Source organism: Bactrocera neohumeralis, chromosome 3, assembly GCF_024586455.1.
Source record: "Bactrocera neohumeralis isolate Rockhampton chromosome 3, APGP_CSIRO_Bneo_wtdbg2-racon-allhic-juicebox.fasta_v2, whole genome shotgun sequence".
Lineage (NCBI taxonomy): Eukaryota > Metazoa > Arthropoda > Insecta > Diptera > Tephritidae > Bactrocera > Bactrocera neohumeralis.
The window spans coordinates 23,618,412-23,642,315 of record NC_065920.1 but is presented as its reverse complement, the minus strand read 5'-3'; the positions used below and the strand labels follow the sequence as shown (position 1 = coordinate 23,642,315).

General features: G+C 35.0%; 5 protein-coding genes and 1 long non-coding RNA gene across 7 annotated transcripts; 3 read left to right on the top strand and 3 right to left on the bottom strand.

The window, feature by feature from the left end:
• Positions 1 to 11,390: 11,390 nt before the first annotated feature.
• LOC126752377 (secreted Ly-6/uPAR-related protein 1) lies at positions 11,391 to 15,648 on the top strand. The gene is made up of 3 exons (XM_050463120.1): positions 11,391 to 11,573; positions 13,182 to 13,352; positions 15,080 to 15,648. Exons 1-3 carry the CDS (start codon positions 11,522 to 11,524, stop codon positions 15,280 to 15,282), a joined length of 426 nt encoding a protein of 141 aa, XP_050319077.1. The 5' UTR covers positions 11,391 to 11,521; the 3' UTR covers positions 15,283 to 15,648.
• Positions 15,649 to 15,891: 243 nt separating this feature from the next.
• LOC126752376 (uncharacterized) lies at positions 15,892 to 16,861 on the bottom strand. The gene is made up of 2 exons (XM_050463119.1): positions 16,677 to 16,861; positions 15,892 to 16,605 (listed from the first exon to the last, which is right to left on the bottom strand). The coding sequence occupies exons 1-2, from the start codon at positions 16,735 to 16,737 to the stop codon at positions 16,211 to 16,213; spliced, it is 456 nt and encodes a 151-aa protein (XP_050319076.1). The 5' UTR covers positions 16,738 to 16,861; the 3' UTR covers positions 15,892 to 16,210.
• Positions 16,862 to 17,214: 353 nt separating this feature from the next.
• LOC126753043 (uncharacterized) lies at positions 17,215 to 18,442 on the top strand. Of its 2 annotated transcripts, none has more exons than XM_050464146.1 (5): positions 17,215 to 17,420; positions 17,518 to 17,709; positions 17,781 to 17,940; positions 17,997 to 18,090; positions 18,149 to 18,442. In XM_050464146.1, exons 2-5 carry the CDS (start codon positions 17,520 to 17,522, stop codon positions 18,398 to 18,400), a joined length of 696 nt encoding a protein of 231 aa, XP_050320103.1. In that variant the 5' UTR covers positions 17,215 to 17,420; positions 17,518 to 17,519; the 3' UTR covers positions 18,401 to 18,442. The 2 variants fall into 2 exon arrangements, with proteins under 2 accessions (XP_050320103.1, XP_050320101.1); XM_050464144.1 differs by having other exon boundaries at positions 17,215 to 17,465.
• Positions 18,443 to 18,485: 43 nt separating this feature from the next.
• On the bottom strand, positions 18,486 to 19,628 carry LOC126753044 (uncharacterized). The gene is made up of 4 exons (XR_007666081.1): positions 19,511 to 19,628; positions 19,370 to 19,441; positions 19,053 to 19,301; positions 18,486 to 18,901 (listed from the first exon to the last, which is right to left on the bottom strand). It is a non-coding gene; the product is annotated as an uncharacterized LOC126753044 (long non-coding RNA).
• A 205-nt stretch (positions 19,629 to 19,833) lies between these two features.
• On the top strand, positions 19,834 to 20,845 carry LOC126753124 (uncharacterized). The gene is made up of 3 exons (XM_050464309.1): positions 19,834 to 20,004; positions 20,126 to 20,311; positions 20,391 to 20,845. The coding sequence occupies exons 1-3, from the start codon at positions 19,953 to 19,955 to the stop codon at positions 20,615 to 20,617; spliced, it is 465 nt and encodes a 154-aa protein (XP_050320266.1). The 5' UTR covers positions 19,834 to 19,952; the 3' UTR covers positions 20,618 to 20,845.
• Positions 20,721 to 21,624, bottom strand: LOC126753125 (uncharacterized). Its single transcript, XM_050464310.1, has 4 exons — positions 21,489 to 21,624; positions 21,343 to 21,424; positions 21,133 to 21,290; positions 20,721 to 21,036 (listed from the first exon to the last, which is right to left on the bottom strand). Exons 1-4 carry the CDS (start codon positions 21,489 to 21,491, stop codon positions 20,848 to 20,850), a joined length of 432 nt encoding a protein of 143 aa, XP_050320267.1. The 5' UTR covers positions 21,492 to 21,624; the 3' UTR covers positions 20,721 to 20,847.
• Positions 21,625 to 23,904: the final 2,280 nt, after the last annotated feature.

Genomic DNA, 23,904 nt, shown 5'->3' with positions numbered 1-23,904 from the left:
AAATTGGATTGTACATAAAGGAAAGACTCCGATGGATACAGAATAACACGAAGACAGCTTTCCTCTAGATAGCATCCTTTTAATCTCGGAACCGGATCCATAATATAACTTCTTTGAGCCGTCTGAAAAGTAAGCAAAGTAGACCATGGATACATGTTTCGTCGATGGTCACGGAATGATGCAGAAGCTTCTTCGAACTGTATACAGGGTTAAACACTTCTGTGAAGTGGTTTCATGGTCAGCCGTGTCGCCAAAGATGAACAAATGGAGCACTTAACGGACCGATAGCTTTCAAGCGCCCAATATTTCATCCTGGATATGAACCATGAGGTCTTTTGAGGCACCTACTGTCTCAGTAATCGCTCCTTCAATGAACGATCTGCCTATACGGGAGATGAACATTCATCCCAACAGCAGAGCGACGATATTAGCATTAAGTTCGCAAACTGTGCGCTCAAAGGTAATCCAGGAGTGACTGTTTTCGGGTGCGGTATCACTGGAAACTGCTCATCCGACGAGAAAACAAAACGGGCCACCATCGTAGTGGAAAGGAGTGGGATCTCCGTTTTCATTTTGCTCTCAAGCACTGGATCTATAGACATCGAGTGTGTTTGGCAAGCGTTGGTCGACGACCAGCTACTGTCCGACTGCGAGGTCCTTCTGGTTTAGAGTATAACGTAGGAGATCTACTGAACTACTAAACCTTAACAAAGTTAATTTTGGTGTTTGGACACAAATTGTCCATGTTGTATGGAAGAAGGCGAGGTGGAAAGATCCAGGCATTTCCTCATTCATTGTCCAGCATTTGCAAGACAGAGGCGGAAACAGCAGTCATACCTACGGCGAACCAGCAGACATAACAGAAACTGACATTAGCCGCCTCAATAAATTTGTGATCGGCTCAAAGCGCTTTGTCAATTTAGAAGTTCTAGGTACCACAACAAATCGGGTTATAAACTGTCCTAGTGAGATCTCCTTTTAGATTCCCTTTGTCTGAGGAATGACCTCTCTCTTATCTATCTTAGCGTTATTTAGTGTGTTGAGAATAAACTCTACAAAAACTTTGGATGTCATTCTGAGCATGTGATCAAGTAACAGCCAATCAAGCATGAAACTATACGACCAGCACTTCGTTTCAAAAAAAAACTAGATTCAATATCGAAATCACTGTATAATTAGATCATGCTGATTCAAATTTTCGACCACTTTTTAAGTACATCGTCAAAAGGCATCAGTGTAAACACAGAAGCCGGTTTCTTTTCACGAATATTAGCCATAGTAACCTATCTGGACGACATTACCGTGAATCCTTCGAAATAATTTGTTTGCTATTTACCAACACCAATTTATTCTCTTTAGTTCACACACCAGTAATGTCGAAAATTGAAATTTACTTTCTTTTTGTCTGCGAAGTTTCTTCAGCTGAAAAATTTCTACTCCACATTGTCCTTGCAAACCAGTACGAGGAAGCTCAAAGCATTGTCTTGACGTCATTGAATTCGATTCAATTGCGGTTTATTGGCAACCCATTGCTGCAATAACGTTCATTGCAATGGCATATTTATGTGCATGTGGACTAAGAGATACCAAGCGAACCAAGTGAACAAAATTTTTGAATTAAATTCTGGATGCAGCATAAAGCCAACCGTTGGTTACCACTTTATGAGGCTTTCTCATAAGGAGATAAGGATATATACCCCGACAAAAGAGTCATACGTTTCCAGTTTTTTTTTGGTATGTGTCAGTAAGCCAAATTCACTAAATCCTTGACAACAGTAGAGCTGACGCCATAGATCAGCCGCATTTACGCGGTAGAAGCAACGAAGCTGAAATATTACTTGCCAATTCGCACAGAGTTTGATGGACGAAAAGACGCTCCTTGGCTGATTAAAGTCTGTGAATTTCGTTTAACTAGAACTAAACTCGTTGAACTATTTATCCAGATTTTTCTACGTATCCTGACCAGACCCTGTTAGATAGCTAGATAGACAGATATTAAAATTGAGGCTTTGCACTGCGACCTATGGTCTATTGTGCCCTCCCCTATATAACATATAGTTAGAAAGGTCCAGCATCCTGAACAATTCCAGAAGCCTGCTGGGCGTGACTGAGGTGATGTGGTCTCTGTCCACGTAGATAGAACCTAAAGCCTTGAGCCTGCTTCTGCAAATTGCTGGGTAGTCCAGAATTAGGTGTTCTTGAGTGTGCTGTTCAGTGTCGCAGAACCGGCAGTTTGCGCAAGAAACTACATACTATATATCCATGTTTGACAAGTGCTTCCTGAGCCTGCAGTACCGTGTATAGAGCGCGACAAGGCGGTGGAATTTGTCTCCGGTGAGATTGAAGACCAGACCAGCAAATAGTTTCTGTTTGCCACTAATCAGCTCTTTACATCCAAGACCGCGTCTCTCTGATTCAGTTGCTTCAATTTGATGAACCTCGAAGTTCTGTATTTTCTAGTTATACGAGTATTCATAAAAATTTGGCGAGTCATCTTTAAAGATCACTTTCTATATAGCACAATTAGTTCACAAAGCATACCTTTCGGATACAATTATGTACTAATCAAACCCAAAGGAATATCTTTAGAGTTAATCTAACCATAAGCCTATCGAGTATGAGACATGCTCGAACTAAAGGGACTCATTCCGCACTTGCTGCATTCAGGGTCTGAATTTTCCCAAACAAAATGGCTTACAACATAGCAGCCGCTAAGTGGAAATGCTCTCTGAATTAGAGTATATTTTTGGTTGAAAATGGCATTGTGTTATGTGGGTTAAATGTAACTTATGCAAACATGACTATTCAACAAGTGTTTGTACGTAAAATAATAAATTCTGGTATGCGCTTGGCTGAGCGAGTCTTCTGCCACCTTCTTTTTACTTTCATAAACTTCTGTGCACAGCTGTGAAATTCACACTTTAATTTCACCTCAACCAATAAAAGCGAAGAGAACTATAGAAATTCGAGTGCAATAACAAATTTATCAAGATTCTTTCACACTTAAATTTGGCTGTCCGATTGCTGGTGCTAATGCATTACTCTGTTGTAAACATGTCCAAAGGGTTTTGGCATTAGGGTGGCTTATTTTTGCTACTAACGAAAACATTTGTATACACTGAACAGGGTATAATCAGTTTATCACGATGTTTTCAACACCCAAAACAATATACATTGAAATAATTAGCACGACGAGGTGAGTCGATTTAGCCATTAGCAGACATTCTCATTTATCAGAACCGGTGATATCGAAGAGCTATAACAGATAGCGGCAATACAAACTGAACGATCAAAACTAAATTTTTAACGGGGTTTTCAATAAAAGCATACAAATGTACTCGATCTCTTTTGCATGGCCACCAATGGCACGCTTGCAGAGATCCAGACACTGAACCCAATTTTCGACAGATTTCAAACATAAATTGGCCGATGCTGCTGCAATTTCACGTTCGATATTCGTACGAAGTTTATCAATCGTCGCTTGCTTGACGTAGCTCCACAGGAAGCAGTCTAACGGCATCAAAGCGCACAACCGAAGCGGCCAACTGACTGGGTCATCTTGTGAGATAACACGTTCACCAAACTTGGTTTTCAATAAATCGATTGTGACATTAAGTGTGTAGCTTGTGGGGCCGTCTTACTGGACCCACATATTGTCCAAGTTCATATCATCTAATTCGGGCCAAAAATATTCGGTAATCATGGAGCGGTAGCAATTCCCGTGCCGGTCTTGATCATCTCGGAAGAAGTACGGCCCATAAACCGCACCAATACGTAATTTTTTTGGGATGCAATGATGACTCATGGAGTACGTGTGGATTGCTGCCTGACCAATAACGCATATTTTGCTTATTGACAAAACCATTTAGCCCGAAATGAGCCTCATCGCGGACGATGATTTTTTGATGAAAAGCCGAATTATTTTCAAGCTGTTTCTCACCCCAATTCGCGAACATACGACGGTTCTGGAGGTTGAAATCCCCGTTGAAAACTCAGTTTTGATGGTTCAGTTTGTATTGCCACTAAATTCTGTAGCTGTCCGATATCGCCAGTTCCGACAAATGAAAAAATGAGCAGAACAACAAAGAGGCGGGGGCTGACGGATTGCCGGCAGAGCTATTCACATCCGTCGACGAAGAACTGAGCATGCATCAAAAAGCCCCTTCAACAGCGCTAATAAGGTTCTAGCGAGCGTACTGTGTGAAAGATTAAAACCACCATCAACAAACAAATAGGAGCTTATCAGTGTGACTTAAGGTCTGGAAAATCAATAACTGACCAGATATTCGCCATGCGCCAAGTCTTGGAAAAAACCCTTGAAAAAAAGATCAACACAACACGCACTACCTCTTCGTCGATTTCAAAGCTGTTTTTGACATCACGAAAAGGAATCGCCTTTATGCCGCGATGTCTGAATTTGGTATCCCCGCAAAACTTATACGGCTGTATAAACTGACGTTGAGCAATATCAAAAGCTCCGTCAGGATCGGGAAGGACCTCTTCGAGCCATTCGATATTAAACAAGGTTTCAGACAAGGCGACTCTCTATCGTGCGACTTCTTCAATCTGCCCTTGGAGAAAATAATTCCAGCTGCAGAACTAAGTAGAGAAGAGACCATCACCTATAGGAATGTACAATTGCTGGCGTACGCTGATGGTATTGATATCATTGGCCTCAACAACCGCGCCATTAGTTCTGCTTTCTCCAGAATGAATAAGGAAGCGAAGCAAATGAGTATGGTAATGAATTAGGACAAGGGAGAAGACACCTCCTTAAACATAAATTATTAATAATAAAATATTGTTAGGAAGATTACATAAAAAATTAGTCGCAATATCTTTCATGTATTGAAAGTCTATATTTTTGTAATGATTCAATAAAAAGTGGGAATTGCTGTGGAATGCGTAGCTAAGACCAAAACCTTACACATTTTGGAGTACCCCATTTCTCATGTACCGCCATTTCGTCACCTAAATAATTCTCCAAAAGGAAGAGTTCACATTAAAGCCCCACTTTAATTGATTATGCAGATGCATAATGATGACATACATACATATGTGTGAGCCTAACATGGTCACATCTGTAATTTTACTGTTATGTGCCGGTTCGACTAACTGCCAATAAATTGTTGAACAATTCAATTTGAAAAGAACCGCACGCTGTCTACTCGGGCACCAGCAGAAATAAATCTATATGAATATATGTACCTAAGTAGGTGCACATGTGCCAAGATGTAGCATATGACAATATTAAGTCAATTGAAATACAGTCGAAAATGTAATGTCATGTGATGTTGGGTAATTGTAAAACCACGATTGAGCAAAGTAGATTTATAGCTATACTATGTACATATATGTACTCGTATACTTGTAACTTTATATCGGTAAGGCAAGAGCAAAGGTTGCAGGTAGGGAGGTGTGTATGGTTTTGAATACGCCTTCCCAATGTCACGTACGAAATAGAAAATACAAATATGGAGATGTCGTAAACAATTTGTAGTGTGAAGTCGGTGTTGTTCATTCGACCTCTGCTGTTGCATTATGCAATAAAATTGTAAAAAATTTATTCAAATAGGCACCCATTATAAGTGTTAATATGTATTATAAATAATTTTAGTTCGACGACGAGCTGAAGCTGAGGTCTTTTCTTATGAATAGCGATTTGTCAAAGCAGCTCAGATAGTTTGAAAAATATGTTGCCACAGGCTTTCACATTGAGGAACACTTTCTGTGGTGCTTTGGGCATAAAAATATAATAGTCATGATGTTATTTAAATGGCGCTTGGTCAAGTTTTCGTCCGATTTTATATATTTTTATCACAAAGTTACTCTGTTATGAGAGAAACACGCTCTCACATTTTCAGTGAGATAACTCACATGTTGGCCGATATATAGTATGTAGTATAAAGTCACACGAAAGTTCGAAAATCTTTACATATATTAGGTATATGGGAACTAAGGGAGATATTGACCCGATTCAACGCACTTTGACACACAGACAACCCATTGTTAGGTAAGAATTCTCACTGAATATCAATTATGTGTCTCACATATTGACCAATACTGTCGTTTAAAAATCAACCACAGGTACCGGGGTCCAAATATTCGGTACTTAGAGGCTTGAATAGTTTTTTTTTTTTGGGTGTGGACAATTTTTAATGGCTTCTTGATTTGTACACTGGAAGAAAAGAATCAGATGGAATTTAAAATTGTGTTATTTGGGGAGCAGGCGTGGTTACAGACTAATATCGCACATTTTCGCACTATTATGTAAGAATGTGAGAAGAATTTCACGTACCAAATTTGGTTTATATCGTTCGGGAGGGTCCCAAGATATGTGATTTCCAGTTTCTATCCCGGCCCATCTCGGGTTTTTAAGTGTACCATTATATGGAGAGTGTAGGAGGTTATCTTCCGATTTCATCAATTTTTACAGAGTCGGTAGAGGTGATTTTACCTGAGCAAATTCTTTTGTAGTTTAAGTGGTTTAGGACATACATTAAACCAATTAGAGCGCGAGTTCATGCTCACTTTCTCAAAAATGTTAAACCAGCTTGTTAGACCCCTTAATACTGCGATCCCCTGTACCAAATTACAGTTCCTTATAATTATAATTTGCTGCTTAGTTATGGCACTTTATATGTTTTTGCTTAATGGCGTTTTGTAGGCGTGGCAATGTCCGATTACGCCCATCTGCGAACTCGTAATGTTTTTTGTATATAAAGGAACCTACGCACCAAGTTTCATCGAGATATCTCAATTTTTACTCAACGTACCGCTTGCGCAGTCGGACGGACGGACAGTCACTCGGATTTAAGCTGGTCTCTTGATCCTGATCATTTATATACAAGTATAACCCTATATCTAACTCGATTAGTTTTAATTTCTTTAGATAACTCCTCAAATGAAAAAGTTGTCCATACAATCTCCTGATTCCGATCATTAAGTTTGTAAGGCAGTTATATTCTATAATGGTCCAATATAAGCAGCTTCGATAAATGTGCAAAATTTCTGATAGATATCTCAAAAACTGGGAGACTATTTCGCGTATATACCGACAGACGGACACAACTAGATCGAATCAGCATATCATACATTTCATATAATTTATGTATATATATAAATATATATTTTATAGAGTCCCCGACGTTTCCTTCTGGGTTTTACAAACTTCTTGGCGAACTGGATTGACTTCTGAATTGTTTGGGTATCCACACATACTATATATTTCGGTTCTGGTCCCTGGAATTTTTCTTTTTCGAATCGCCGATGCTGCGACCTAAAGACAAGAGGACCATAACAGGTACTATAATGAAAATTTGAAAAGCTCGCAACATAGAACCATTAAAGATAGATTAAACTCTTAAGCATTACTTAGTTTTAATTTTCATGAAAGATTGGATAAGAAGAAAGCATTCGATTGGATCTGAAGGATGGGTTTGGTTTGTTGGATGCATCTAATTTTCTATTTATTAGTGACGCTAGTACTTTTCCCGTTATGTTAAATTATATATGGTAAGTGCCTGGAGCTTTCTTCTTCCTTAGGCTTGCGTCACTACTGTCGAATGCTAACGATTTCTTCCAAGTTTCGTAATTCAAAACAATTGAAATTAGAAAGTACTTAAAAATCATACAATTCTTCTTCTTCTTTATTGGCGTTGAAAAAATCTTACAATTAAGTCCACATAAAATCATCTAAAACCACTGATTTATATTGTTTTACTTAAAAGGGGTTTACTGTTTTCGCTTTAGGGCACACTTAGTGGCCATTGTAATTAAATTGGCAGTTAAAAGACAAAAGTGCCCGAAAATGGGAATCAAAACAAAATAGTACCTACTCGCTTTCGCTTTATACCGTATTCTAAACACGATCGCCGTAAGCTTTTATACGCATAGACAACAGTATATGCGATTTATATACGAGTACATATGCATACTTGTACATATATGTACATATTTGTGGTTATGTATGACCGAATTAATCGCAAGACCAGTTTTCAACAACTTTGTGCAGGCGTAATTAGTTTGAATTTGTAGTTGTATATTTAAGCAAAAATATTTTTATGTATATGCACTTTATATATAGACATTATTATTTTTACATTTAGAGCAGTAGGAAAAATATTTTTAGTTGTGTACCGAACACCCTCGCATGATAAATATAATAGATTTCATTATTCATTATTTTTTACATTGAAGGTTTTAGCTATCATCACTAATGTATGTACTCGTATTATACAGAAAAGCATCAGATGGAAAAAATATTGTTATAAGAAGGCGTGGTTGTGAACCGATTTCACCTATATTTTGTACATGTCATCAGGGTGTTAAGAAAACATTATATACCGAATTTCATTGAAAATCGGTCTAGTAGTTCCTGAGATATGGTTTTTGGTCCATAAGTGGGCGAGGCCACGCCCATTTTCAATTTTTAAAAAACGCCTGGGTGCAGCTTCCTTCTGCAATTTCTTTAACGAACTTTTAGTGATTTTCAACATAACCTTTGTATGGGAGGTGGGCGTGGTTATTATCCGATTTCTTCCATTTTTGAACTGTATATGGAAATGCCTGAAGAAAACGACTGTGTAGAGTTTGGTTAACATAGCTATAGTAATTTCCGAGATATGTACAAAAAACTTAGTAGGGGCGGCGCCACGCCCAATTTTCCAAAAATTTGTTGCGAGAGTATAATTAGCGAATAGCGAAGTTAATAAAATGTTCCATGTGTATGGTCTAAGGCTTAACGCCAAGGCCAAAACGGGACGAATTAACTTACGGGTGATCAAAATAGGAGTATCTTTCTTTAAAAGCCTTTTTTTGACAGATCACCCGTGAGTCGTGGCAAGCTGTCATGTTATTTTTGTTCAGTATTGTCAAGCATTCCATCGTGGAAAGAATCACGCCCATTTCTGGCTCAATGGGTATGTAAATAAGTAAAAATGCGGTATTTGAGACGAAAAGCAACCTGAAGAGATTAAAGAGCCATTTCATACAGATAAACAAACGGTTTTATGTGTTCCGGTGGAATCACGGGTCCATATTTCTTCAAAAATGGTGCCGAAGGAAACGTAACCGTCAATGATGACCGTTATCGTGACATGATAACCGATTGTTTGATGCGAGAAATTGAAGCTCGTGATCTCGGCGAGATTTGGCGCCACCGCCCACACATCGCTGTAATCAAAGGATTTATTGAGAGAATAATTCGGCGAGCAAACAATATTGATATCATCGGCCTCAACACCCGCGCCGTTAGTTCTGCTTTCTCCAGACTGGACAAGGAAGCGAAGTAAATGAGTTTGGTAGTGAACGAGGGCAAAACGGTCGTCACACTCTGTACTTTGGGTCCGGCACCCGGTTGCAATGCAACTCAACATTCGACTGACAAAGTCAGTTTTTCCCGCGATTTGGGTTTTAACCACAGCCACCGCGAATCTCCACAAAGGGCCAAATCCAATGAGCAGACTGGAGCGAACTCCAGGGGCTACTGCTCCCCGTGATACCAGGTTAAAGTCTTTGGTATTGACCTTGTAGCCGAAGCTATGACCAGTTGAGCTTCCATACAGCCCTGGACTGGTGGCCAGGATCTTAGTCGCCTCTTACGACAGGCATGCCTTACCGCGGGTATATTCGGTTTCCCCTCGAACCCGGAGGGGTCCCCCCGTACCCATAGGCGGACGTCACTGTTGACAGTCATAACTTCGAATTTGTGGATAAATTCATCTATCTTGGAACCAGCATTAACAGCAACAACAATGTCAGTCTAGAAATCCAACGCAGAATACTTCTTGCCGACAGGTGCTACTTTCAACTGAGTAGGCAATTGAGAAGTAAAGTCATCACTCAACGATCAAAAAACAAACTCTACAAGTCACTCACTATTCCCCTCCTGCTGTATGGTGCAGAGACACGGACGATGACAATATCTGATGAGTGGACGTTACGAGTGTTCGAGAGAAAGGTTCTGCGGAATATTTATGGTTCTTAGCGTATTGGCTGCGACGAATATTGCAGTCGATGGACCGATGAGCTCTACGAGTTATACGACGACATTGACATAGTTCAGCGAATTAAGAGACACCGCAGCTACTCTGGCTAGGTCATGTCGTCCGAATGAATGAAAACACTCTAGTTCTGAAAGTATTCGACGCAGTACCCGCAGAAGCAGAGGAAAAGGAAGATCTCAACTCCGTTAGAAAGACCGCTTGAGCGGTGTCTACGCCAATAGAAGAAGAAGGATCGCTAGATTGTTGGACAATTTGTCAAGAATATCTTTTGCAATCTCTACTCAAAGCCTTTTTTGCAAAATATTCAAGTTTTTTTTTGGTACGAGTCTAGCATTGACACGTTGCATACGCAAAACAAAAACCAAAATGTGTTGAGGCGATCTATAAAATCGAAACTATTCGTCGTAAAGTAACAGCGAATTTAGAAAAAGGCTGTTAATCGATTCGGTTCGCGTTTGCAGTTTATATGGATCAGTCCGGGTCAAATTTGATCACAGGGCATAATTTGTTCTCATAACAGTCTGATCTGCGTAACTGGAGCGTACTCGTTTTTTTTCCTGATCAGAAGCTGATTAATCGCTACTTGAGGATTTTTTTTTCGCTACAACAACAATATAAGAAAAATTTCCAATTCTAAAATTTCAAGCAATGAAATTTCTCGCTTGGCTTGCATTTATATGTATGTATGTATGTACATCTAGTCGCATTTGCCAACTTTTGATGTGTACATATGCTTGTACCTAGATCGTGAAGATTTAAGGCTTTGGCACACAAAAAATTCATTCACGTACTTATGGATTATTTATATAAAATAACATGCTAATTAAGAAAAAAAGTAAACTGATGACTACATACAACCTTGGTGATCTACATAAAGAGCTATATGCATACATATATAAGAAAATATATATTATATAACGCAAAGTTCTGTGTTTAGTTCCAGTCTAATGACGCTTCAACAAAAAAACTGCAATTAGAGAATTCCACTAGGTGGGGCTTATAGCCGGTATATAGCCTTATTGAAATGTATACAGTTATAATGCGAATATATAGATACGTCATATAGCTTAACAGCAACAATTTGCAATGGACAACAAAACAAAAATATAAAAAAAAATGAAGAAAATAAATGCAACAACGCCAGAAAACTAGAGATTTCTAAACAAATTGCCGACAAATTTTCCAGCATTTCTTAAATAACACGAGGCAAACGCGCGTGAAAAAGCAAATTAAATATATACATGAACCGAAATGTAAGTGGAAATATTTATATATCATATACATATGTACATACATATATTTGTGTGAAGACTTGTGCTCACATTTGTTATTTGAAAACTGAAAACCACAAAGCAGCGCCAACTCGCGCCAAAGCTCAAGCAGTCATTTCAGTCAGTTTAAATTGAACTGTCTTCGAGTGTACACCTTTGCTTTAGATATTCTATTGCAGCATAAAGAAAACCTGTTGATTTCTCAACTGTTTGTGAAAGAAAAATTTTTTTGCCAAAATCAAAATGAAACAAATCATTGCTCTAGTGCTCTTGGCGGCCTGTTTATTGCCCAGCGGTAAGCGGAGAGTGTAGTTATGTGTAAAAGAATATGTTTATATCTTAAATTTACATATAAGCCGTTACAGACGTTAATTAGTGACAATAACAGTATAATAAAATATAACCTTGACGCGCTTAGGCTGGAGTTATGTGACTGAAAGTGTGTGTGTCAGCCCCAATAGAGAGTTAAAAGTGAAAATTTCCATAATTTCAAATATTTTATACAAGGTGCTTGATTTTTATAAAAAATTATAAGAAAAATTATATTAATAGCATCCCAAAATGGCAACAGTTGTGAGTTATGCGTATATTTACTTAAGAAATTCATTTAATTTGGCCTGCAACCCACAACATTTGGAAAAGCGGTCGCTTGACTAAGCGCAAACGCACTTAAATACGTACAAAAATAACAAAAAAAAAACATAAATACATATGTATGCAAGCACATCGGCAACAACGCTTGCATATAAATAGAAATTTTGTCATCATGTTTGTTTTTGTTTTTGTGGTTTTTTTATTTGTTTTTGTTTGTTTTCTTTATTTTTCCATTTTTTTGTTTTTTTTTATTTTTTCCCATTTTTTTAATTATTTTTATTTTTCTCATTTTTTTCATTTTTTTATTTTATTTTTTTTTCAATTTTTTTTATTTATTTTTATTTTTTTTACATTTTTCTCTTGTAATTTTTGTACTCATTTCAAAGCAAATTGTTCAGCAGCCATTCAAAAACAGCTCAGACTTACAGCTCGCCAATGCGAAATTTGCATACATATTTACATGTGTGTGTTTGTATATGCAAACTCATGTGATCGCATTTGGGCGTTATAGCCAGTCAAGTACACTGACATACATATTCAAATGCGTATTTGTAATGTAGATATGTAAGCTTATGCTAATAAACTCTGAATTAGACACTTGCCAGCTACAACTCAGTCTTCTTTAATTACAAAAAAAACTGGTTTTTGTTAGACAATCGAAGCAAAGTAATGTCGTCGTTCAATAATACAGTTTTCTTTAACGTCAAAGTTTAGACGCAATAAATGAACTTATAAAATCTAAATGTTTGTATGTATGTATAAGTATTAATAATTTAATTTCAAACTGGTTTAAAATTTACACAGTAACTTTGTATGTATGTATGTATGTATGTATGTATGTATAGCAGCAACTGCGAAAATTAAAATTCTTGAGAAAGCTTTATAGAATAAAATTTACATATTTAATTATATATGTATGTACATATGTATGTATATTAGGGTGGGCCAAAACAACGATTTTCTTTTCCACTTGATATGCTGAAAAAATAGTGGATAGACATCTTTTAGCAGATCTCTCCAAGTATGACCTCTTAACTTAACGGTAAGTTCCTCCGCCAGCACAGTTTTCTCAACAAAAAACTAAAATGACATTTTTTTTATTTAAAACCATTTTTTTGGAGTACCAAGCGAAAAAAATTATTCGGATTTTTTTTAACCACCCTAATATATTATTACCTACATATGTACATATATGTATACATATTTTTTTTTTTGTTTTTGTTATAACATGTATATATTTTTTGTTTTCTATATTAAATTGAAATTTTTCCATTATCAATAAAAATTATTATTTTCTTTACATTTCCAGGTGATGCCATCAAATGCTATCAATGCAAATCGCTAACGGAGGCAAATTGCGCCAAGGACGTTATCGATGCTACCTTAAATATTCAATCCGTCGATTGCGATCAGGTGGCAAAACCTAACACTATGGATCAGTTGCTGCCGGTTACTAAATGCAACAAAGTTGTAACTAGCGGTAGGTTCAATTGATTTCAAAACATAACTTGTTAAAAAATAGAAATTAATTATAATTATATAAGTTAATTAATTATTTGCAATGTTTTTATATACTATTTATTTACATTTTATAAAAAAAAATCTTTTTCTTATTAAAACTTTTATTTAAATTTTTTTTATTAAAATCATAATTTTTTTATTAACAGCTGTTAATATACAGCAACTAATTCACCTTACATTTAAAACACTTCGTAAAAATACAAAAATTTAAGAATGTAAACATAACCTACAATTTCAGTAATCAAACTATTGTCCATTCTAAACACTCGCCAGTTTCAATAATCAACACACTTTCCATTATTAACACTCACACAATTCAAATTAATGTCTTGCTTTACGTTTGTTATCACCAAACCTCGTATTTTGCTTCAATTTTCAACTTAAAAATACATTATATGTATACATACATATTTACATCGCACAAAACAGACTGGCTCTTGATAATGATTCATATCAAAATGTTCATATTTCACGCACAAATTTATCGAAAATTATATAATATATGAAAAAACGAAAAGGGAGAGAAAATAATGCAATACAATGATCAATTCATTAAAAAAACTTCGCTCGGATATTATCCGGTCAATATTTTGAACTCATGAATTGATAAAATGAGCTCAAACAAAGCTAAGAACATATTGCTGCACGGCAAAATGTACAAATCGCATAAATATTTAGCTATAACTATTGTTGTTGTAATATAACGGTGCATTATACCGGTTCTAATTATTTCCAACATAATCGGATCCGTCTAAACTGAATGGACCCTTATATGCTCAAATATATACGACTAAAACTGTCATCTCAGCAGCATAAACCGAAACGATATTTTATATACAACAACAATTAACTTAATAAGAATTTTATAAAAAAAACGATCGCCTATATTTTCTATTTTTAATATTAAACAGCGTCTATTGCAGTTGAAAAGCTCTAAAACCAGAATGAACCTTTTGAAGCCTCGTTCTGACTATTGCAGCAGGCTAAATAAAGAGAAGTACCACAGAATGAAGAAAAGAGAAAGGATTAGTTCTATGCATACCTCTCAATCCAAAAATATCTTACAACCCTTTCTTAATATTCAAAATGGTTCATTTTTTGTTAAATTCAGTCGATTTACGGCAACGTAAATGCAAAATTTTCTGGTTTTAATCTTAATCTGCTACAAGCCTTTTTATAAACCATAAATACCTTCTTTAGTTAAAGTTAGCAACTCCTTCAAAGCTCCACTGACGCACATTATGAAACACATTTCATTAAAAAATAATAAAATTAAAATTTTAACGTTAACGTTAACAATTTGAAATTTCTACAATTATAGCGTCTAAACACAACGAATACAACATATGTTTTGCATCTGTATTTTGTTTTGATTACAAATTCCACATTTTATTGCTGCCGGAGAAAAGTTGTTTTCATTCGCGAATAAAATACCTTCAGCATATTAGTCATACATTTTTAAATTATAGTGTATGCACCGTTATTAAATGCATGAAAATTAGAAATAATTCTCTCTGTTCTCTCTCTAGCAGCTCTCAATATCAAAAACATTAAAAAATACATAAACAAATATTATTATTTATACTTGTAGCATATAAAATTATAGCATAAAATATATATTAAAAAAAAAAACAAAAATTATCAATTAAAAAATATAAATTTTTTTATTTTCCTCCTTTTTTACAGACAAGGCCGGCATTATAGTGTCACGTGACTGCCACTTTGAAGTAGTGGGTCAGAAGCCTGATGTTTGCACAGTGTCCCACAGTCGCGAAGTACAAAGTTGTCACATTTGCAAGGGTGATCTCTGCAATGCTTCCTCAGCTGGTTTCGTGGCGATCAGCTTGGCGGCGCTAATTAGCTTGATTGCTATGCAATTTTTAATGTAAATTATGTTATGTTCAATATTGTTAGAGGCAATCAAGTATAACCTCTTGAAAGTATATTTGCAAATTGTATTATATTAATTATGTCAAAATATAAAAAATATCCAATATGTACATACATACATACATAAAAATTGCCAGTCTCTAAATATGTAAATATTATAATTTATCAATAATTTGTAAAATTAAACAATACAAAAACTATTTTCTGCTCTGGTTTTATCTAGCAAAATATGTTACACTTACACATCTACAAAACTAAGCATTTAGAGAGCTGATGGTATTAAAAAATTAATATTTAAATAATTTATACAAAAATGTATTTAAAGAGTTTAATAAAAGTAGTTTCTGTAAAAATATTTTCCAAAAGCAATTGTTTTATTTTTTAAGAGTCGAAAAGAGTTACACTTTGCGGTTATAGTTTTAGTACTGTCTAATGGAGATATGACAAAATTGTGACCTTAATCGTACAATTTGTATGTCAGCTGATTACTATAACAAACCGATCTAAAAAATCTAAAAACGTTCATCACGCTATCGAGGAATCATGGGACCGACGATATTGAATTTTTATTTTTTACCACTTGTCAAAACTAGTAAACAAACACCGTATTGTTAATTTCATTTTGTCAATATAAATAAATTGACTTTGGTTTTATTGATTACAATAAATGTTTTTTGGAATGCCAAATGGTTTCATATACGAACTCGGCAAAGTAAGAATGTCGTTTTCTTAGTCTTTTGTGTTTATTATTTTTTTAAGTTAATCTAAGTATATATCGTTTTGGACGGACATGTTTAAAATGTTAAGTATTTGTCTTAACAATACTTAATTGTACTAAGTTACATACAAGTATGCATATTCGATTAGTAAATCACTTATAAAAGGCACATTTTAGTTATAAATGATATGGAATGTAGTCACATTTTTTTAAAGGCGTAATGTCCAAGCAATTGCACCGACTATTATTGTACTGAGCGTTATTGCAATTTTGTTCCCACTAAGTAGACTGGCAACATTACAACCATCTTTACTATTGCATGTGCAGTATTCCATAAAAATATTGTAGCTTCCTGTGCGCATCAGACAATAACGCTCATCACCTTCAATGCCAGGTTCTCCCATGTAAGCACAGCTACGGAAATAGCGCCATTCGCCGTGCATTTTTTGCCGAATTTTGCGACACATTGTCGGTCGTACACCAGGTAAGTGTTCCAATTCAGGCTCCTGTGCACAATCAGTAATAACCAGTGAACTATTGTCGAATGGATTTCCACATTTTGGATCGTTGTCTGAGCGGCAGTCCCAGCACTTAATAGCAAAGCCTAAAACAATTTTTATGAATGGGTGCGTCATTTTGATTTCATATTTGTAATTTTCAATTATATTTACTTACCCAGTTGTACTAGGCAACATAGAAATATGCCAACATAAATTACTGATTGGAAATTACTCATTGTACTATATTCAATAATAAGAAACTTTTGTACGAATCTATAAATGCAGTTTAATTTCTAACAAACAAAATATTGGGAAAAGCGTCCCCACCCAAAATACACGATGGTTTGATGATTAAAATTTGACACCTTCGGTGGTGATGCCGGATGTATGTAAAGTGAAAAAATATTTCAACACTATTCTACATACACTTTATCACAATCGTTTACACAATAAATGAATACACGAAAAGTGATAGAAGATATTTTTCTTCTATAAGTGTAGTTTCCAGCTCTCAAGAAAAGCAAACACTTCATACAAAAAACACTAAATAAAAGCTCAAGAAGTATTCCGGAGTAAAATTTGCTTGTGGCAACATCCAGCTCTCAAGAAATTAAGTAAGTATATTTTCTACTTTTATTTTATAAATTGTGGATCGGCAACACTGGTTTTGCAAAGAAACATAACAGTTTCTATATAAAGTTTAGGGTCCAGCTCTCAAGAAATGTAAAAACTTCTTATAAAAAAACGCTTAAGAAATAGTCAAGAAAATTTCCTGCTGTAAATTATCTTGTGATAGTATGCAGCTCTAAAGAAATCTAGTACTAGTTTTTAGTACATTTTTTCAATAAAAGCGTACATGGCAATCCTGGTTTTGCGAAGAAACATGAAATCAACAATTGTTTCTTGAAGGAAAATCAAAGTAATCATTTCTGAATTTCTGAAGGAAATTGAGCGGGAAGAAAGAGTAAATTTGTGGTTTTATTTCAATTTTTTATATTATTTTGTTTAATCCTTAGAAATGGAACTCTTAATACCCGCAGCCAAGCGGCAAAAGAGAATAAAAAATTTCACAGCAAGTGAAAAACGAAAACTAATTAAAGAAGTGGAAAAGTGGCCGCGAATATGGGACACAAAAAACGTTATGCATTCGAATAAGAATGCTTTGGAGCAGGCCTGGGTCCACATAAGCAATTCACTTGGCAAAACTGGTAAGTGTATATAAATTAAAGTTTTATTTTATGAATCTCTTAACCTTATTTTATTTTTTATATTTATTTAGTTAGTGAGTGCAAAGTTGGATGGATTAGCTTACGGGAGAGCTATCGCTATCACGCCAAAGTGGCCCGCAAGCACAAAAGTGGTAGCGCTCGTGGAGACCCGATTGATTGGGAGTTTGCTGAAGAAATGTCTTTTTTGCCAAATGTATCACACAAAAGAAGGTAAGTCTATTAAATTTTACTTTAAAATTTCACGAATTTTTGTTGTGTTTCCCCAGAACTTCCACAAGTCCAACATTTGAAGATTTGGATTCATCTTCCTCCATAAATAGAGCGAATGTGGAGGAGTTAATTATTCCACAATTTGATTATGTAAGTATATATAATGTGCATGTAAATGCAAATGTTTTAATTTTTGTTTATTTTGCAGAGTCCAACACCCACCACAAGTAATCGGACGTTAAGCGGAAGCCAAAATGACGAGGCATGGAGTCGATTCAACAACATTTTAAAGAAGCAAGAAGATTTGGTGGCAGGAAAGAACAACTCACCATATGCACAAGCCCTTGGTTGTTTTGACTGGTTGTTGAATAAGCTTCCACAGTCAGTTGCTGATGATATGTGTATGGAATTTAACATTATGCTGTTACAGAAAGTAACGGAACTTAAATCAAAAAAATAGAATAAGGAACAGAAATAAAACTTTTACTAATATCTTTTTATACACACTTGTCTTATGATTAGTTATGAAATAAATAGACACGAAATTTGGAAACATCAAACTTGTTTTTATAAAAAACATATCTAAATAGTAATTATTGTTTTTATAAATAAACATAAATATTGGAAATGTAGCAGGCAGCGTGCTGAAACAATCGATCGTGCCTGATCCGGATGACAAAATAATACCTTTCTGAGGCAAAGCCATTTTGTACTCAAAATTCCAAACGCGTTTTCAATACACAGTCTTGCTCTACTTAAACGATAATTGAAAATTTCTTCCTTCTTTGCCAACTATAAAGCCATCGGCCGTAAATTGGCTGCTGTCATTAAGTATGCTGATACCGAATATCGAATTCTTCATAATATTGGAGTGTCCTTCACTTCCGTAAGCACCAACATCCAAGTATGTGAATTTATAATTGGCATCACATGTGGCCATCAACACAATAGAATGGAATCCCTATAATAAAAGCATATTAATAAAAATTATTAAGAAATTATATATATCAAAATGGCAGATCAAGTGCTAATTGAGCACGATATGGCTGCACTCCTACCTAGGTATACCCGTACGAGGCTATTATAATCTATATGTATACATATTCACTTACTTTATAATTATAAAATATTTCGGTAGGGCTTTGATAGCTATGTGTTTGCCATTGATAGCCACGACCTAGTTTTGAAAATTCCATTGTGTTCGAAAGCAATGAGATATCTCCAACAAGGTGTGTTCTCTACACTCTGGAATTTCATTTTTCAATTTCCTTCACACATCGGACAGAATTCTTCCAAAACGCTGCTTGCTAATAAGGTAGTAGGAGGCAATATGTCGTTGTAAATCTTCAGAAGCCAGGTACCTGAAAAAAAGAATGCGGTCAAATCCTATTTGTGTTAAAATAGTATCTTATATATTTTCATAACATACTTTAGTACAATTGCTAATTTGGCTTTAGTAGGGATGAAATCGTCTTCCATTCTAGATAATAAAAAGGACCACCTGAAAAATAAATAAAAATAATAATTAATATTTTTAAACAAATTTAAGTATACAGAATGGGAAACTTACCAATTACTCTTGTTTAAAGAAGACTCTTTTTTGTTTAATGTTTCACACTCTTCTTTTTTTACTGTTTAACATTCACGATGAGATAGGCGATATGAAATGTTAAAATTTCTTGCTTCACACAAAAGATAAAATACCGATAATTTCCTGAGCATTTACTTGAGAGCCGGAAACTGTATAAATGAATCCGACTATATATTTATTTATATAGTTGTATAATCGCGCATTAAACTTTTTGTTTCATATATGTAAATGGAAATTGTATGCATAAAGACTTTCTGGCAACGCTTGGTCAAAATTTATTGTGATATCTGAGTACCCTTGTACTTCGTACATGTCAAATTTGTTAGCAAAATTATTTGTTTTTATATAGCTTGTTTATATTTTATTAAATTATTATTTATTAAATCGAATTCTGTTCCAATTTCTTGAATTTTAGTATAAAATGCGCAACATTGTGAATTATGTGGTGATTGTGTTATCACTGTGTGCCGTCGGTAAGTTATTTTCTTGCTGATATGCACATTACAATCACACTTTAAAGCATGGCTTGGGTGTGGCTTAAATGGCTTGTTAATAATTATATATGAATGTGTAAACATTATAAAATGATTTAAGGTTCGCTTGCTATACGCTGTTACCAATGCTCCTCCGATCAGGATCGGAAAGGTTACGATAGTTGTGGTGCTTATAAGCCATTTAACCGGACGGAACATATTCCCATCGAATGTAACAGTGATGAATCACATATGCCCGGATCGTTTTGCATGAAGGTGGTACAACAAGGTCCAAAGGGTTTCATCTGTAAGTTCTTTATTTTTTTAGTTTCTTTTTTTTTTTGTAATAAGCTACATACATATTTAACATAATTATTTTTATGTAGGGGATGGCCGTTGGCGTCAAGTAATTAGGCGCTGCGCCTCAGTTTCTGAAACAGGTGTGACTGGTGTCTGCAATTGGGGTGTTTATGAAAACGGCGTCTATTGGGAAGAATGTTATTGCTCTAATGACAGCTGCAATACCGCCTCAAGCATTAATGTATCAAAAAAGAGTTTCGCTTTAGCAATTATTGCAATATTAGCGCTGTCATGCAAGAAGTTTGTGAATTAGGCAACGAATCAAACGAAAACTGTCTCGAAAAAACATTCCGTCCATTTTATTGGTATATTACTTTTATTTTTATACTAATAACCATCATTATCTAATCGTTCGTAAACTTAAGTGCCTTAATGTAAGCATTTCGCTTTAAGTTCAAATTGTAAAAAAATATATTTCACGTACAAAAATTTTTTACACATACACTGCAATGTATACGTAATAAAACAGACAACAATAGAACTTCACATTTCTTCTGCATCTGGATCTTTAGAATCTTTCATAATTTTCAATGCACCATCTTGCCAACCGGCACTTGGTGAATTAGCAACGGCACAGTATATTGCGAGAGCACCGTTTGGCATTTCTTTAACAGCCATATATGATTTGTTATCCTGAAGCCACAATTTAACTTCAGTTTTTGAACCTTGATACTATTGAGTAATTATATGATGCGTTGAATTTAAAAATAATTCAAATGCCTTATTAGATATATATGTATGTAAATCGCATTTTACATTTGTATTTACCCATTTATCATATAGCTGTAGTGGCTGATGCACACTTGTCCAATTAATCACTTTCAACAAGTATTTCATAAAAACGTTTGTATTTTTTTTAACCATAACATTGTCTACGCTATTCAGACGTTCACAATTTTTTAACAGTTGCTTACAACACTCGCGATCTGCATTTGAAATAAAAGTATGACTTTTTGAAACCTATTTGAACTACACTACCTTTGGGCCGCTTCAATGTTCCTTCGAGTGAACGCGCTACACGCATGTAGCAGCGAAATTCTTCATCCAGTATTTCCTGTTCCTATATAAAAGCAATATTTAACCAACGCAATAATATTGTACTTATGGAGAGTGCTGCAATTTACCATTATTCGAGCTATATTATTGTGCTACTATTAGCACATGTGTATTGTCATTTACTTCTACGAAATCACGCCAGACACGAATACAATTTTTTAAATTAAATAAAATTTTGATTCAATATTCATTGGTAATGATACTCATTTTTTAACAAGGAAGTTGTAATGCTAAAAAAGCAAATGTTTGGCATAGTCAGAGGGCATACAAACGCGAAATATCTGAACAGAAATTGCTGTATATTCTCTGACAAAAATGTACTTGTTGTTGCCGAGTTGACAGTCCTTGACCGGATAAAAAATTCGGGTCCGTTCCGGTTAGGCAGACCCAACTGTCGTGGGAACTGCAGAATTTTGCAATTTTCATATTTGAATAACTAGTTTAAACATAATTTCTTACAAAGCATTAGAAATAATTGAAAATAAGTATTTAAAGCATAAATAATAATTATTAAGCGAAATTACTGCTTACCATTTACCAAAGTAACAGTTGGCGCTCCATCTATGCAGGTTATGTGCTAGCTGCCACCAAATTGTGGCTTTGGTTCTGTTGTGGAATGATTGCATATTTTTATTTCTGTACACACACAACCAAAGTAAACACTTTCAATTACACTATTCATGTTTCTTTTATTATAAATTCACTAAATTACACACTAATTTAAGAAAATTACACACAAAACTTGAAATTTGCACACTTTTGCGACAGTGAAGAAACCATTTTGAATTATTGAACTGATTTCCCTTTGCAATTAAATATTCACCACAGCGCGGTGAAAAGCTCTAAATTTGCGCGGAAGTTGGTTGCGTGACGACAATTGTCAGTGAAGAAACCACTTTGAATTATTGAACTGATTTCCCTTTGCAATTAAATATTCACCACAACGCGGTGAAAAGCTCTAGATTTGGACGGAAGTTGGTTGCGGGTTGACAGTTTTACCGACAGACAGTTATTACCCAGTAAATTATTGTTACCGAAGCTGCAATGCATTGAAAGGATTGACTTAGAAACTAACATATACCATATACACCTTGCACCTTTCTTAAGGACTTTGGGGTTACAAGGGTTTCCTCGGATAAAAAACAGCCTTTTTAAAACAATTTTTTTTCCTATAAAAATTAATTATTTTATTATAACATTTTTTTTTGTTACAAACATACATACACTTTTCACAAAAAATTCTGAAATTTTTGAAAAAACTATTTTAAACTCGCCTATTGCGACACCATTTCCGGTGATCCCTCCGAAAAAAGATGCGCCTGCGTTGGCAGGATAACTCATTATAGGATCATCTAAAGTGCAAAAATATACGCGTTTTCGTACCTTAACTTAAAACTTGGACGAAAGAAAAAAAACTGAAAATTGGACTTTTGGCAGACATTTTTTACAAAAAAAAAATAAAATTTCAGTAAAAAAAAAATTTTCAAATAGTTGTGTCGAACAAAAAAATCCTTCATCCAAGTCTTGAAGTATTGTATCTCAAAGACCTGTATCAAATTTCATGAAGATCGCTGGAGAAATTTTCGAAAAATCTTGCCAACCGACTTCAAAAACACAGTTTCGAGAAAAATGCGTTTAAAAGCGCTGTTTGGCTTAGCTAGACCCGAGCGCACAAGTTTTGAAGGCTGTATCTCCGAAACTATTACTCGGATAAACTTGAAATTTCAGGAAAATATTCTAGAGGTGCTGTAGAATTTAATAATACAATAAAAAAAATCTTTTTTTTTGAAACCCGTAAACCCATGTAACCACTTAAGAAGAAGAGCAATCACATGTACACAAGAGTTTGTGTTATAATTATCAATTGGGCCTAAATAAACTCTTAGAAACATTAACCGTAATCTCTGATAGCGCTAATAGTGTTAAGCCGGAAACTTAACCGATAGATGGTTTGCTGGGTAATGCAAGTCGAAATTGCACGGATGTCATTATATATTCACCACAGCACGGTGAAAAGCTCTAACGTTGCGCGGAAGTGTCATGTGATATGACAAGCAATTGTAAGTGCAATTCGAAATTTCACGGAAGTAGGTTTGCGATATAGTAAGAGCTGCTGGTTATAAATTGTAATATTGTAGAGTTTTTTTTTTTGAAATTTACAACAAATAAGTGTGTTTATGTGTTAAGTATGCTGTTTTGTGCTTAATAAAATGTTAAAAGTCTTTTGTATTTGCTTAATATATTCTTGTTGGTTAGTTATAAATTACTGCCAAACATCCATCTTTTGTAGCGGAAGCCATTTGCTGCAAAACAGCTGATTTGTGCTTTCTCTACTTTGTTCACCACGGCGCAGGCAAGAGCAGTTCGCGTTGCATATTAGTATTTGAAGTTCATTTGCTTGATAAATTTAAAAAATTTAGTTAGTTGAATATGTTTATTTAATAGAGGCTTTACATAGAATATGTATATTAGTTTTCAAAGTGT